General features: G+C 41.5%; 1 protein-coding gene across 6 annotated transcripts in view; it reads right to left on the bottom strand.

Annotated features, from left to right (window-relative positions):
* Nucleotides 1-15,759, bottom strand: part of akap9 (A kinase (PRKA) anchor protein 9) — a 118,720-nt gene that overhangs the window by 11,282 nt on the left and 91,679 nt on the right. For all 6 annotated transcript variants that reach the window (XM_081376232.1, XM_081376236.1, XM_081376234.1 and 3 more), the window contains 17 exons: nucleotides 13,266-14,126; nucleotides 12,823-12,924; nucleotides 11,398-11,442; nucleotides 11,035-11,265; nucleotides 10,905-10,949; nucleotides 10,602-10,820; nucleotides 9,315-9,773; nucleotides 8,650-8,710; nucleotides 7,978-8,081; nucleotides 6,642-6,824; nucleotides 5,579-5,740; nucleotides 4,051-4,189; nucleotides 3,758-3,923; nucleotides 3,124-3,274; nucleotides 2,815-2,946; nucleotides 1,935-2,090; nucleotides 1,294-1,787 (listed from right to left, as the gene is read on the bottom strand). In XM_081376232.1, the coding sequence (XP_081232358.1) occupies nucleotides 1,294-1,787; nucleotides 1,935-2,090; nucleotides 2,815-2,946; nucleotides 3,124-3,274; nucleotides 3,758-3,923; nucleotides 4,051-4,189; nucleotides 5,579-5,740; nucleotides 6,642-6,824; nucleotides 7,978-8,081; nucleotides 8,650-8,710; nucleotides 9,315-9,773; nucleotides 10,602-10,820; nucleotides 10,905-10,949; nucleotides 11,035-11,265; nucleotides 11,398-11,442; nucleotides 12,823-12,924; nucleotides 13,266-14,126 (3,710 nt within the window). The remainder of the gene's footprint in view (nucleotides 1-1,293; nucleotides 1,788-1,934; nucleotides 2,091-2,814; nucleotides 2,947-3,123; nucleotides 3,275-3,757; nucleotides 3,924-4,050; nucleotides 4,190-5,578; nucleotides 5,741-6,641; nucleotides 6,825-7,977; nucleotides 8,082-8,649; nucleotides 8,711-9,314; nucleotides 9,774-10,601; nucleotides 10,821-10,904; nucleotides 10,950-11,034; nucleotides 11,266-11,397; nucleotides 11,443-12,822; nucleotides 12,925-13,265; nucleotides 14,127-15,759) is intronic.

Below are 15,759 nucleotides of genomic sequence, written 5' to 3'. Positions count from 1 at the left end.
TAAGGCGTTGCTAGGGTGCTCTAAATAGTTGTAATAAAATTGTATTGAGTTGCTAAGGCGTTGCTAGGGTGTTTGGAGTAGTAGTACATTTTTGAGTAGCTAAGGTGTTGCTAGGGTGTTAGAAGTGGTTGTATTTATTGAGTTGCTAAGGCGTTGCTAGGGTGTTTTGAGTGGTTGTAATACATTTTTGTTGAGTTGCTATGGTGTTTTTAAGGTGTTTGTATTTATTGAGTTGCTAAGGCGTTGCTAGGGTGTTTGGAGTGGTAGTCATTTTTTGAGTTGCTAAGACGTTGCTAGGGTGTTTTGAATGGTAGTACATTTTTGTCGAGTTGCTAAGGTGTTAGGGTGTTAGGAGTGGTCGTAATAATTTTGAGTTGCTAAGGCGTTTTGAGCGGTAGTATATTTTGTTGAGTTGCTAAGGTGTTGCTAAGGTGTTTTGAGTGGTAGTAGTACATTTTTGTCGAGTTGCTATGGTGTTGCTAGGGTGTTTTGAGTGGTTGAAGTACATTTTTGTTGAGTTGCTATGGTGTTGCTAGGGTGTTTATATTAATTGAGTTGCTAAGGCGTTGCTAGGGTGTTATGAGTGGTTGTAGTACATTTTTGTTGAGTTGCCATGATGTTGCTAGGGTGTTTTGAGTGGTTGAAGTACATTTTTTTGAGTTGCTATGGTGTTGCTAGGGTGTTTATATTTATTGAGTTTCTAAGGCGTTGCCAGGGTGTTATGAGTGGTTGTAGTACATTTTTGTTGAGTTGCTATGGTGTTGCTAGGGTGTTTATATTTATTGAGTTGCTAAGGCGTTGCTAGGGTGTTATGATTGTAGTACATTTTTGTTGAGTTGCTATGCTGTTGCTAGGGTGTTTTGAGTGGTTGAAGTACATTTTTGTTGAGTTGTTATGGTGTTGCTAGGGTGTTTATATTTAATGAGTTGCTAAGGCGTTGCTAGGGTGTTATGAGTGGTTGTAGTACATTTTTGTTGAGTTGCTATGGTGTTGCTAGGGTGTTTTGAGTGGTTGAAGAACATTTTTGTTGAGTTGTTAAGGCATTGCATGGGTGTTTGGAGCGGTTGTAATAATTTTATTGAGTTGCTAAGGCGTTGCTAGGGTGTTTGGAGTGGTTGTAATAAAATGTTATTGAATTGCTTTTGCGTTTTCTAGGTTGTTTGGAGTGGTAGTAAATTTTTTGAGTTGCTAAGGCGTTTCTAGGGTGTCTGATCACTGTGTAAAGTATCAATACCCTTGTGACATCACTAACCCTAACTCTGAGCAGCAGATAGTCGATGCGTGGTGTCGTACCTGCCCGGGGTTTCGCTGGTCAGGCTGTTGATCCTGGCGGCGATGAGCTGCAGTCGGCTGAGGATGGGGTCCGTGTGTTTGGGCTCCGTGTTCTGACCAGTGTGTGTCGTTGCGTCTGCCGCCTCCTGCTGCAACACCCAGTCCCGGGTTCGATCCGCAGGCCGAGCGTCTCTCAGCTTCTCCTCCAGCTCTCTCACTCTCTCCTGCAGTCGGAGTATCTCTCCCTCCAGCTCTCTCTCTCTCTCCTGCAGTCGGTGTCTCTCTCCCTCGAGTCTCCTGACGGTGTCTCTCTCAGCGTTCAGCTCCGCCCGCAGCTCCTCCACCCGTCGCCCCAGTGCATTCTGGTCCTGCTGAAGTGAAGACCTCTCGTCGTCCCACTGTCGTTTGCGCTGCACCGCGTCCAGTTTGTGCTTCTCCAGCTCCTCCATCATCAGCACCACCTGCGCCTGCTTCTCCACCAGCTGCGCCTGCAGGAGAGACTCCACCGACTCCGCCTGCGCACAGCAACACCTCACATTCACTACTTGCTAGTGGACGAACGCATCAATATAAGTTGGTTATTCCTCAACTGCGCTTTGTTCCACCCCTACTACTTGCGGCGTTTATTTAGGGAACTAAACATGTGTGGCGTCTCTGGTTACCTGGCTGCAGGAGGCCTCGGCCTGTGTCCCAGAATCCTGTGCGTTTGACGCGGAGCTCGTGTGGACCCGCCGGAGCAGTTGTGCGTTGAGCTCCTTCTCTTTCTCTAGAGCACTGCTGATCTCTGCGGCCCGAGCTCTCTGAGCGTCTAACTGAACCTGCACACACACACACACACACACACACACACACACACACACACAAAGAGACAAATGTCATTAGATTTTCGTCAGAGTTTTTTGTCATTCAAAACTGTTTTTTATTTAGTTATCGTCTCGTTTTTGTCTGTGAAAAAAATGCCGTTGACTAAAGTAATGACGCATTTAACACCGTCACACACACACACTCCCGGTTTTTGGCGTGTTCGCACCGCAGGAACTAGGAACTATTTTAGAACATTTAAAACAGTGATAGATGAAGCTCTTAATCTTTACGCTGAGGAGAAAACCCAACACAACTTTGAGGAGACCGAGAGAAACATGATTGTGTATTTCTGCTCAGCAACACTGGACATCAAACACACACATACGCTAATAACTCTTCATCACGGTCTACTTTCAGTGTACAACAGTTCTATCTCAGAACGTACGAGACGGGAGTGTTACATCGTAAACGAACGAACACGGAGAAAGTGAGCGCTGTGTGTTCAGGCTCTGGTGTTCTCAGCGCCGCCAAAATAAAAGTCTCAACAACACGAGTGTCTTGCGTCACTTCAGAGTTCCTACAGGCGGTGCGAAAGCAACCAGGAGAACGTTCCTAAGGGAACCATTAGGTCTCGGGGGACCCTCCCGGTGGCTCGGTGCTAGAACTCTCCGGTGGCTCGGCCCCTCATGACCTGCCTCGGCCCACACTCAAGCATTACGTGTGTCAGCGTACACACACCTGCAGCTCTGAGGACACGCCGGCCTCTCGCTCCTGATCTCTGAGCTGAGCTGACGTCTCTCTCTCTCTCTCCAGGGCGATCGACAGCTCGACCACACGCCCTCGCTGATCTTCCAGAGCCAGTTTAAGATCCTGCAGAGACGAACAACACATCAACACAAGCCAGCGATGAGCACATCAACACAAGCCATAGAGACAGAGCGACACGCGTCATAATCTAAAGCCACGCTCACTTCTGTGTCCTTAAACGCTGTTTTTTGGGGTCTTCAGCTTATAAACACTTATTTCTGGGTTGTTTAGCTTGTTTACCTCCACTTCCTCTCTCTCGCTCTCCTGCTTCCGGTCAGACTTGCACTTCTCCTTCTCGTACGCCCACTGCAGTTCTCTCGCTCTCTTCTGCTCGTGTGCCAGTGTGTCGTTCAGTGTGTCGACCTCGGCGGCCTTCAGCGAGACCTCCACCCTGCCAGAGCACACGGGTCGGTCAGTCACACACACTCACCATTCTAGCTCTAGGAACTCCTTTTGGAGGGACTAAATTTACTCCTACTCCAGAGTCGGTCTAAACCAGCGCTATAGGAACTATCCGTGACGTTAGTGTTCACTGATTGGCCGAAACCACCATTTTTAAAAAAGCTGTGTAAACACACAGGTCACGCACGTGGATACATATAATGCAAAATTGCAAATGAAAATATTATAAATACACATTCTAAATTATTTATAATTCTGAATTATATTTATATATTACTTTTCTCATTTATATAATTCTAATTAACATATATATATAATATTTAAATAATTGTATTTTTATGTTATTTTATAATAATAAATATATTTATATATATATTATTTCTACAAGTATATATATATATATATATATATATATATATTGCAAACTACAAATAAAAATATTATACATGTGTGTTTATGTTGTGTGTGTTACCTGAGTGTGTCGAGCTCTTTCAGGTGTTTGTGTTGTGATTTTCTAGCACTCTCCAGCTCTAGTTTAGTCTGGCTCAGTTCAGTCTTGATTTCCTCCAGCCGATCAGAGCCGGACCCGACCGATGTCCCGCCCAGCGCCGCTTCTGCCTCCCTCACGCTCTCCGCTCCTGATCAACACAGGATAAAACCTTCATGAAGTGGAAGCTGAAGCTAATCTTCCCAGCAGCCTTTATCACTGAGCCATCAGCAGCACGAGCGAGTCAGAGTGAGCCTCATGGGCAGTGTGTGTCGTACCGGCAGTGTCCACAGGGTGGCGCTGTGTGTGTGCAGATGTGAGTGTGTGAAGCTGATCTCTGAGCTGATGGATCTCCGAGCGCAGGCTGCTTCTGTCCGCCGAGCTCAACACACACATGCCCTCGCTGTGCCGGGCGTCCTGCGCACAACACACAACACCAGGTTAAAACATCTCCTCCTCCACGGCCATTTCAGAGGGAGTTAAAAACTTATTTATTCCCTTAGCTTTTAATAATGTGTTGTTATTTTTATGAACAACACTTTGGTACCCATTGTGGTTTTTGAAAGTGCTCTAGAAATAAAGTTGAGTTTATAAAGTTGAGATCAGCATCCATCTCAGTGTGATCCGAGCACGAGCACTAAATACAGATCTGTGTCTGTTTGTTTGTTTGTTTGTTTATTGATGAGAATTGGGACTAATTACATGGCAAACAATCCATACAATTTAAAACACTTCATCAAACGTTTCAACTTGACACGACAGGAAACTGAAAATGCTAAACACAGCTGCAAATAAAGTGCAAAATGTTTTGTAATTATTGCAGTAAAACATTAAAACTAGTTAGGCACGAATCTGAAACAACAGACAAAATAACTAGTGTTATTTTAGTATCATTAATATACTGTTACAGTGCTTATGAATATTTTGAATTAGTTTAAATGTTTATATATATTTCTTTTTTATTTTGGTTAAAATTGTAGTCATTTTGTTATGTTTTTAATGTGTCAATAAAGTTTTTCTTGATTTTTATTTTAGTTTTAGTTGTTTTAGCCTTGGCAACAAGCCAAAATAAAAATAATAATTATCAGAACATTTATTTTAAGATATATAGACCTTATGCGCCAGAGAAACGAGGGCGCCGCCATCTTTAGAATATTGTCTTTGAACTTCAGTTTTTGCGGCCGCTCTGTATATTCCTATGGCATTGCTGGCCAGGAGTAATTAGCTTCTGAAGTGGATTTACTTAATATAAAGTTAACAAAAGTTAACGAAAGTTATCATGAGGACTGTAATGTTTAAACCAGATGCCTTAACAAATGTCAGTCGACCGGGAAAATTTTAAAACGAGCCGTTCATTCATAAATACGCAAGATCGCTGTGAAAATAAAAGCGGAAGACAAAAGACAACGAGCGCTGAAAGGGGGCGGGGCTACATAAGGTCTATACTATAATTATATTTTACATATATTATATGTAATATATATATATATATATATATATATATATCTCATCAATATATATAATATATATACAGCGTTACAATATATATATAGAGAGAGAGAGAGAGAGAGAGAGAGAGATTTTACTCATACCAAAATTTTTTTTTACACATATATTTTAAATAATTTTTTAAATGGCTTTAGTTTTAGTTGTAACAACTCTTGCTCTATCAACATACAGTAACACACAAAAGTAAGTGAGTAAGTGATGAATGCAGTATATAAATCAGAGACGCTCAAAGAAACCCAGCGCATGTCAATCCCATGTCATCATGTGATCAGAGGAGTGGCGATGGCGTATGCTAACCTGCTCCGCTAGCGCTCGCTCCAGCTGGCTGAGATGAACGACAGCATCAGCGGTGTCCAGTCGCTCCAGGTGAGAGTACAACACACTCTTCAGCACGTCTCGCTCGTGAACAAACACCTGCTGAACGGCCGACAGCAGCTCCGCTCGCCAGTCGCCGTCGACCTGCACACACACACACACACACACACACACTTCAACATCTGAGCCAGCACAAGAGCTCAGGCATGATACTCGACAAAACATGGGTCATTTTAAAATGCAGAAGCAGCACTAGGGGTGGGAATCGAAAATCAATTCCAATTCTGGAATCGAATATTTGTTATAAAATTAAAATTATCGATGCCTTTGTGAGCATTTCAGTGTGACTTTAACCCATTCAAGCGAGCGACTCGTGCTGTTCTCAGGCGTGTGTGTACCAGTGTAATGGATCAGTGCAGCTCTTAAAGTGACAGCAGCCTAATATTCCTGCGGCCGTCTCTATAATAACTCTAATATTCCTGCCGTCTCTATAATAACTCTAATATTCCTGCAAAACATTATATATATAGAGAGAGCGGCCATCTCTATAACAACACTAATATTCCTGCTGCCATCTTTATAATAACTCTAATCAAATGAAAATTCACTTGTTCTTGGCTGAATAACTTTTGTTACTATATTTGTAATATATTTTATTTATAAAGTGCAGTGTTATTTACATTTATTACAGTTTCTGAACCTGAGAATCTTAAAACACTGTTTATTTCAGCATCTATTTGCATCTATTTGTTGCTATTGCTCTTTTTTTAATTCCTGAGTGTTTACTTGTCTTTAATAATGCTTGAAGTATATATTAGTTCGGCTAGTTGATAGCCTGTTGATTTCTGTTCATGATATTCAACAATTAAATGTTTTGCAAGAAGACTAAATGTGAATGATATCTGAGTTTTTTTTAGCTTATTGGAATCGAAATCAGGACTCGATAAGACTGGTTAAAACCGATCCCCAAGCCTAGTCTCCAGTGCAGATGAGGCGCTCTGGGAATGATGCTGGGGGGTGTGTGTGTGTGTGTGTGTGTGTTCACCTGTGTGTGCGTCTGCAGTTTGCTGATGAGGAGCTTGAGCGAGTCGACGGTGTGTATGAGGGCGTCTCTCTCTCGGCCCCAGGCCTGAGTTTGAAGAGTCGTGGGTCGATCCGCTTCACACAGCGGCAGCTCGGAGAGCGACAGGACCTGCATGCCCTCCTGGTGGACCTCGCGCAGCAGACTCTGGGAGAGGTCAGGGGTCACACACTTACTGAAGGCCTACTGAGGACTTTTAAAGCACTGCTTTTTTGGTTTCCAAGGACTACAATCAGAGATCGCACTTTTTTGAAACAATCTCTTTATTTTTTTAAAGGGATAGTTCACCCAAAAAAGAAAATTAGCCTCAAGTCATCCTAGGTGTATGTGACATTCTTCTTTCAGACGAACACAGTCAGAGTTATATTAATAAATGTCCTGGCTCTACCAAGCTTTATAATGGCAGTGAAATATTTACCCAAATCACAGATATAAGGTGTGCAAAATACAACTTACCACATATTTAAGAATATATTAAGTTTATAATGGCTATTATTGTTCAATAAATAATATTTTACAGGTTCCCACACCTTGGTTAACTTCAAATAAATTCAAGGACTTTCCAGGTCCAATACCCTCAAACTCAAGGACTTAATGTGGGACATGCTTCAAGTGAGAGCAAGGTTACATCGTGTTGTAAGATACATCGTTACAGTTTTGCGCGAGTGAACGTCATGGCAAGTACCTCACGCGGGAAACACTTAACGTAACGCATAAATGCTCGTAACTAACGTAAATCAAGCTAGCTAGTGCGCATAGGCGACGAAGTGTTGGCGGAATAACATATTAGCGGACCGGAGGGAATAATATGGATTTTTTTCCAGAAAACTTCTTTCACAAAATAAATTCAAGCACTTTCAAGGACCTGTGTGTGTTTATTCAAAAACTTTCCAGGGCCTTAAATTTATTTATATTTTAGATTCACAAGCTTTCAAGGATTTCAGGGACCCGTGGGAACCCTGCTTATACGCTGGCGTACTTCATATCCAGAAGCGGTAGGCTAGGTTGTTCATCAGACGGGCAGTGTGTTTACATGGCGTGAAAAGATTATATTTGTTTAAAACTCTAAATAAAACTCTATTTCATGTATATATTGTGTTTAAATAAGTAAAGCACTCTTCAGGTTCCTCTTCATAAATATGGCTGTTTTCAAGGGTTTTCCAGGACTTACATTTAAAAAAGTCAAATTCAAGTACTTTAAGCACCTTGTATGAACCCTGTGAGGATCACGGGTCACGGTTGAGCTCGTTATTATATTATTATGTTGTTATATGTTACATCCGGTTCTGGGAAAGCTCACCTTGATCCGGTCTGGCAGGAGGTCCGCGCCCTCAGGTGTGCTTCTGTTCTCCTGCAGGAGAGGGTGATCGAAGCCGGTGCGCTGGCTCCAGTCTGAGCTGCTGTCTGTGACACACACACACACACACACACACACACACACACACACACACACACACACACACACACACACACACATTTAAGAAATTAATTCTGACTAAATTAATGAATGTTATACTTCTATTCAGCAAGGACACATTCAACTGATCAGAAAGTGACAATAAAGACATTTAAAATGTTACAAAAGATTATCTTTCCAATAAATGCTGTTCTTTTGAACTTTCTATTCATCAAAGAATCCTGAGAACCGTTTTCAACACTGATAATAATCATAAATGTTTCCTGAGCATCAGATCCTCATATTAGAGTGATTTCTGAAGGATCATGTGACACTGAAGACTGGAGTAATGATGCTGAACATTCAGCTTTGATCACAGGAATAAATTACACTTCACTGTATATTCACATAGAGAACAGATGATTTACATTATAATAATATTTCACTGTTTTACTGTGTTTCTGATCATATAAACGCAGCCTTGGAGAGCAGAAGAGACTCTTCCAGAAACATTAAATTATTCCACACTTTTGATCGGAAGAGTGAATAACCCGGAGCATGACATGAGCATCTCACCGCTGGCGTATCCGTCTTTACTCGGGGAGGCGGCGGGGCGGTCTGACCTCACAGACGGACCCTGCACACACAAATAATCATCTGATATTACAAACTATCCACAACACATGCAGACATTTACTTTAGCTTACAGGTGAAGTTTAAAAACTGATTTCGTTTCCCCCTTAAAAATTGTGAATGATTCATCAGTGTTAATTTAAATGAGTAAGATGATCACTATTTTGATCAGAGCAGAGCGTCTCTCAGAGAGCCGGGTTTAGAGAGACTGGGTCAAAGCGGTTCAGACACTGAGAGAAACAGCTGATGATTATGAGAAAACTAATGTGACCTTTGACCTTGGATGCATGTGACCCTGTGGTACGAGACTCCAAACTACATTAGGAACCTTTAAAATGGCACTTTAACAAATGTGACCCTGGATCACGTCACCAGTCTCGAGTCGCACGGGAATATCTGTGGCAATATTGAGATTTTCTCAATGTTTCGATGTTTCTGCTCCCTCAGATTCCAGATTTACAATAGTTGCATCTCGGCCAAATACTGTCCTATCCTAACAAACTTATTTAATCAGCTTTCATGTGACGTATAAATCTCAGTTTCAGAAAATTGACCCATGTGACTGGTTTTGTGGTCCAGGGTCACGTATGAAGGTGTGTGTGTGAGACCTCGGTGGCTGAGAGCTTGTGGATGGCGTCTCTCAGCGCTCGGCTCTCCAGCTCCAGCTGCTGGTTCTCCCTCTTCAAGCTCTCGCTCTCGGAGATGTGCCGGGCCTCCATGTCCATGATCTCGGCCGCGTGGAGCTCCTGCATCTGCACGATCTTCTCCGAGAAGCCCGAGATCATCTCCTGCACGTCCTCGGCTCTGCACGGGTCGGTCTGCGCACTCGCGTGCACGCCGGACTGAGGCGAGCTCTCTGATTGGTCCGTGGAGGTTCGGTGAGGAAGGGAGGGCTTGTCTTTACTTGCGTCAGCACTTTTGTTTATCCCATGATGCTCTCTGTTGTCTCCGTTTTTCTTTTTAGGCTGAGACTGTGGATGTTGTGGTGGTTCCTCGCTGGATTTGGCCAAGACCGTCTGCAGCTCCTGAACTTTGACCCTCAGCTCAGCAATGGACACGTCTCTGACCTGAGAGAGACATGAAGAGCTTGACTTATCTGTTATTTCTATGAAAGTAAAGTTTGAGGTAAGTTCAGGTTTTAGCCTTTAGTTCTGTGTAAAAGAACATCTGGCATCATTTAGTAAAATTAATAAATAATTTAAAAATTAAAAATCTAAATAAAACACTAACTAAAAATTTAAATCGTACGAATGTCAAATTAAAATTAAATAAAAAATAAATACATTTTAAATATTACAATTAAATTTAAAAAGGGATTTAAAAATTAATAAAATATTAAGAATGTACAATTAAAATAAGTACATGATAAAAAAATCTAAATAAAATACTTGCTAAAATTTATTAAATCATAAACGTAAATTAAAATAAAATAAACAAAAATAGAAAATCAAAATAAAACACTTTCTAAGAATGTATTAAATCAGGAAAATGTCCAATTAAATTATTTTTTAGCAAAATAAAACAAGATGAATGTAAAATAAAAATAAATAAATCATTTTAAAATAAAAAAAACAATTAAAATAAAAGCACATAAAAAACCATAAACATAAAAAAAAATGTATTAAAACACTAAAATGTAAAATTAAAATAAAGAAACATTTTCAAAATAAAAACATATTCCATTAATGTCGATGAGAGGTTTTCAAACTGTGATCTTAAATTTCTAAGTATAAATTTAACAAAATTAAGAGTTCCTGAACCTTTTTTTTTAAAGTGTTAAATGTTTTTGAGTGTGTGTGTGTGAAAGGTCAGATTAACATGTTGATAATTAAATTTTCCATTCCATCGCGATCACATGAGGTTCTGGTGGATCCATCATCAGAGGGTTAGAGTACCTCGATCTCTTCCTGCAGTTTGAGGCTCCTCTCCCTGAAGCTGCTCAGCTCCTCTTTCGTGGCGGCCGCTTGACCTTTGACCTCCTGCAGCTCCTGAAGTGTGTCCGCCGCTTGACCTTTGACCTCCTGCAGCTCCTGTAGTGTGTCCGCCGCTTGACCTTTGACCTCCTGCAGCTCCTGTAGCAGCTCTTCTGTGGACCGATCTCCCTCTCGTGAGGCCTGCAGAGAAACCAATCAAAGGTTAAAGGTCAACGAGCCTCGGTGACGTCCCATCAGGCCGTGTGCAGCTGGAGTGAGTCTCACCCTGTGGAGCTGATCCTTCAGTAGAGCGATGCTCATTTCTCTCTCCTTCACAAACACAGAACAGGAATAATGAGCCACAAATTCAGAAATGAGCCGCGATCCGTCTGAAAACAGGGAAAACGCTGGATACCTGGAGCAGCTCCTGCAGCCGAACGCTCTGATCCCTGCAGCCCTGCAGCTCCTGTTGTGTGGCGGACGCTTGACCTTTGACCTCCTGCAGCTCCTGTCGTGTGGCGGATGCTTGACCTTTGACCTCCTGCAGCTCTTGTTGTGTGGCGAACGCTTCACCTTTGACCTCCTGCAGCTCCTGGAGAAGTTTCGCCGTCTTGGCGACGTCTTCGTCACGTGAGCCCGATTGGACCTGCGGGTGACAAACAGGAAGTGAAGGTTTAGCGCTGAGCAGATGTTTGTTTGCTACAGCTATATTCGCTGTAAGAAACAAGAGAAAAATATAACTAAATAACTGAACTAAAGCGAGCGTGTTTGGCTGTACCTGGCTGAGAGCCGTCTGGAGCTGCGCGATCGTGCTCTCCTTCATCTGATGAAGACACAGCACACCATTAAAACCAAACATCAGTGTTCAAACACACATTTCGTCTGTTTTAAAGGGTCACATCATCATCATTTCTTCAGAGCGGCAGGTGTTGCACTCCAGCGTTATTATTATTAACTAAAGATAAAACCACAAACGAATATTTCTGATACTTCTAAATCCTGTTTAGCCCAACTTGAAGTATAAAATAACTTTTTTAATAAAAATTAATACAAACTAGAAAGACATTTTAAAAAATAATAAAAATGTCAAAAAAGCAACAAAACCGCTAAAACCTGAAAACAGAAAATGTACATATAAAAATATTATAATTCTGGGTCAAACTGAAGCGAGTTTATGCTTAAAGGGATAGTTCACCTAAACATTTAAATTAGCCTAGTGCTGGGCGGCTTGACCAAAAACCAACATCACGGTTTTTTTCTAAATTATACCGGTTTCACGGTTTTTACCGTTTTTTTTTTTTTTTTCAAGCATGATGGGTGTTAACCACATTTTCTACTGAGTGAGAGAGGAAATACTGCAGTAGATTTACTTATAATGCCATATTTTATTGTCATGAGTGAATATTATAGAAAAAATCCACACTAATATTAATAATACAGCAGGTTTGCAAGGCTGTTTACAAAGAGGTGCCAGCAGGACGCGCTTTAGGAGCGGCAGAAACAGTGGTTTCCCCGGTAACGGCTGTACACAAAGCAGCAACGCTCATAAACACTGCTTTATCAGGAAAGATAAAGAAAGATTCAATCGTAATAACAAAGAAACTTTTCTAAAGACCGTCAGTTCACTTCAGATACGTTAATACAGTATAAAAACACGCGCGCCGCGAGAAAAAAAGACACTCTCACCCCCACACGTCTCGTGCCCATTCTAGTCAATGCTTGTGTTTCAGATCGAAGCTTCCCAGAAGCGGCTCTCCGCGCCGCTTCGCTAAATATAGGCGCCTGGTCTATTTTGACGCACGCGTGTGGAGGACGGAATAAAACCTTGTCGCAGCTGTAATGCGCCGCAGACGTGTGTTGTAAATGAGGGGTGAGACTGTTGCGCAGCGCCGCGTTCCGATTAAAGCGACACACACCGGTATTGCGGTATATTAAAATTTCATATCGTAACAAAAATAAACACCGGTATTCGGTATGAACCGGTAAACCGCCCAGCACTAAATTAGCCCATGATTTACTCTCCCTCAAGTCATCCTAGGTGTATATGTCATTCTTCTGTCAGACGAACACAATCAGAGTTATATTAACAAATGTCCTGACTCTTCCCAGCTTTATAATGGCAGTGAATGACTGAGTTTCTGAGATAATTATATAGGATAATTACAGTAGGAGAATCATGTCTCGCAGGATTGGGCGTTTGTACCTCGATCTCCTCCTGAAGCTTGAGGCTCAGTTCTCTGAAGCAGGTCAGCTCCTCTTTAGTGGACGCGGCTTGACCTTTGACCTCCCGCAGCAGCTCTGACTCCTGTGTGTGACAGACTCTCATGAGGGTGACGTCAAACACTCGTGTTATTAGTAGAGCTGCACAACTAATCGCAATAAAACCCAAATCGTGATATTCTTAATTCTTAACACAATGAAGCATTGCTTGGTGATTGGTTGAGCTAAACTGGTATTATCTAATTGTGTAGTTAAATTTAACAGCTGACAGATATTCAACATCATTCATGTGTGAGACAGTCTAACAGAAGGACGGACAAAAACAGTCAAATATCCACTGAGTTCTGCTCATATTTTATTACCATTTTCTAAACTATAGTGAATAATCTGTGATGATGTGAGAGATGCTGAAGGTGAATGACGCACCTCAGCGATCAGCGGCCTGTGATAGGCCGGTTTGGTTCTCATCTGGTTCAGTATGTCCATCATCACGGCTAACCTCCTCTCGTACTCCATCACCTCGTCCTCGGAGCTGCTCAACATCTGTTCCTGCAGCTCCTGGTCCTTCTGCATGGCGCTCAAGCCCTCCTCCAGCTCCTTCAGCCTCTCCGTCAGCAGGATCGGCCCGTGCGTCGACGCCCCGAGGCCCTTCCTCATTTCTCCAGCGGGGGCGTCGCCTCTCAGATCTTTGGTTTGCGTCTGTACGGCTCCTAGCTGAGCTTGACTGACCAGAACGGCGGCCACTTTCTCCCTGAGTTTGTCTTCAAGCTGAGCGACTCTAGCATGGAGAGTGTCGGCGTCCGTTTGCGCTAGTTCCACGTTTAGCTTGCTAGCGCGCAGCTCCGAGTCCTTCTCCTCCATTGCCGCCTCGAGCTCCTCCACTTGCCGGCTCAAACTCCTCACCCGTGACCCGGCGCTCTCCTCCAGCGCCTGCACCTGCGCCTGCACCACCACGAACGCCGCCGTCTTCTGCCTCAGCGCCTCCTCCAGCTCCACTAGCGTCTCCTCGCGCAGCCGCTCGTATTGGCTACGAAGCGAGCTGTGTTCGGCTTTCAGCGTGTCGAGCTCGGTCGCGACCTCGTCCATTTTCTGCTTCATCTCGTGGCTCTGGTCTCTGGGCTCGTCCTTGCGCTCGATGTGCGTCAGCTCCTGCTGGAGCTTCTCGATGACGGCGTTGAGCTGCTCCACCTCCTCCTCGCGGTTCCTCTTCAGTCGCTCCTGTTCGCTACGCAAGCGCTCGACCTGCGCCTCCAGATCAAGGAGAACCTCCTCTTTCTGCTCCAACACCTGCACACACACACACACACACACACACCAACTCGGCTCAGGGTTCATCTCAACGGCTCTCAAATCAAGCCTTCACACAAACAAACATTCCAACCAAGTGTTATTTCCTAAACGAGATGTTTCTGCTCAACAGGTAAAGTGGGTGGTGGTTTTCACTGCCATGAAAGGAAAACCAAAAAGCAACAATAAATGTAAATTATTTTTTGACCAAATCACAGGAACCGAAATTAAAGTTTATTAAGGTTTGTTACTTCATGTTAACTATTGTAGATCTTAACAAATGGAATCTTATTGTAAAGTTTGAGCAATAAATTAAAACAGTTATAGTTTCAGACGATTTACAACTGTAATAGGGCCCTATGACATTTCTCTCTATTCCATTTTATTAGACTGTTTTAATGGTTAAATTAAATGTTCGTAATCAAAAAGCATGTCTAATTAAAATGTACAATTTAACAAATATTCATTATAAATACTCATCTTAAAGTTATTCAATTTAAATGGTTAATGCAAACATATGTGACACCAGTGGAACTCTGTCGATATAATGGAAACATTCCTGATGTGTGTTCAAAGTGTGAACAATGTAGAGGAACACTGGTTCACTGTATGTGGCATTGTACAAAAATTACACTCTTTTGGGAAGGAATAAGAGACATTATTCAAAATATTATTTCCAAACAGATAATATTAGAACCAAAATTGTTTTTATTGGGCTTATATCCAGAGAAGCATAACTATACTAAAAATGAACGTACATTTATAGACCTTAGTCTGCTTAGCGCCAAAAGATGTATAGCTTTATTTTGGAAAAAAACATGTAGACCAAGAGGCACTTTATGGTTACGGCAGATGCTGTCAGCTCTGCCACTAGAGAGGATTACATATGCGCTAAAAGGCAAACAGGGACTTTTTGAGAATATCTGGAATACTTTTATTGATTATGCCAAAGATTTGGATTTAACAGATGCCAATGACTGAGATGTGTGGATGCTGCAGTTCACTTCTGGACAATAATTTGTACCACCTGATTTGTATAACTTATGTATTTTATTTTATATTTTTTATTTTAAAGATAAGTGATAAATATTTATAGACTGTTGCTTTGTACAGAGATGGCTTTCTGATAGGCATTGTGGTTGTTTGTCTTGTGTTTGTGTATGCACAAAACTTAAATATATTCTGGCAAAAATAAATATTCATTAAAAGTAAAAAAATAAAAAATAAATATTAAATTAACTTTTTAGGGCCATATGAAATCTTTATTTTTTAGAATTAGCCCCCCAAAATTCAGTTTTTAAATTTTATGATTTTTTCCCCCGTATATTCCATGTTTTCCATTAAATTTTTTCTAGATTTAATTTGAATGGTTTAATTACATTTTAATAATCAAAAATGTAATTAATAATATTTTAGCACATTAATCATTTTTAATATAATATGGTCCTATGAAATGTTTTATTTTTTCAGAAACTTTGTGTTGTTGGTTTTAACTTTTCTAGACACAAAAACATTAACAATTTAATTAATATTTTAAAAATGTAAATCAAATGAAAATGTAACAATTCCTTTAATTTTTTAGCAAAGTGCTGCACAATAGAGGTGTATTTTTAAAATTTTAAAAAATATATAA

Source organism: Scardinius erythrophthalmus, assembly GCF_964197995.2.
Source record: "Scardinius erythrophthalmus genome assembly, chromosome: 10".
In the NCBI taxonomy this organism is placed as follows: Eukaryota; Metazoa; Chordata; class Actinopteri; order Cypriniformes; family Leuciscidae; genus Scardinius; species Scardinius erythrophthalmus.
This window is presented reverse-complemented; position numbering and strand designations above follow the sequence as displayed.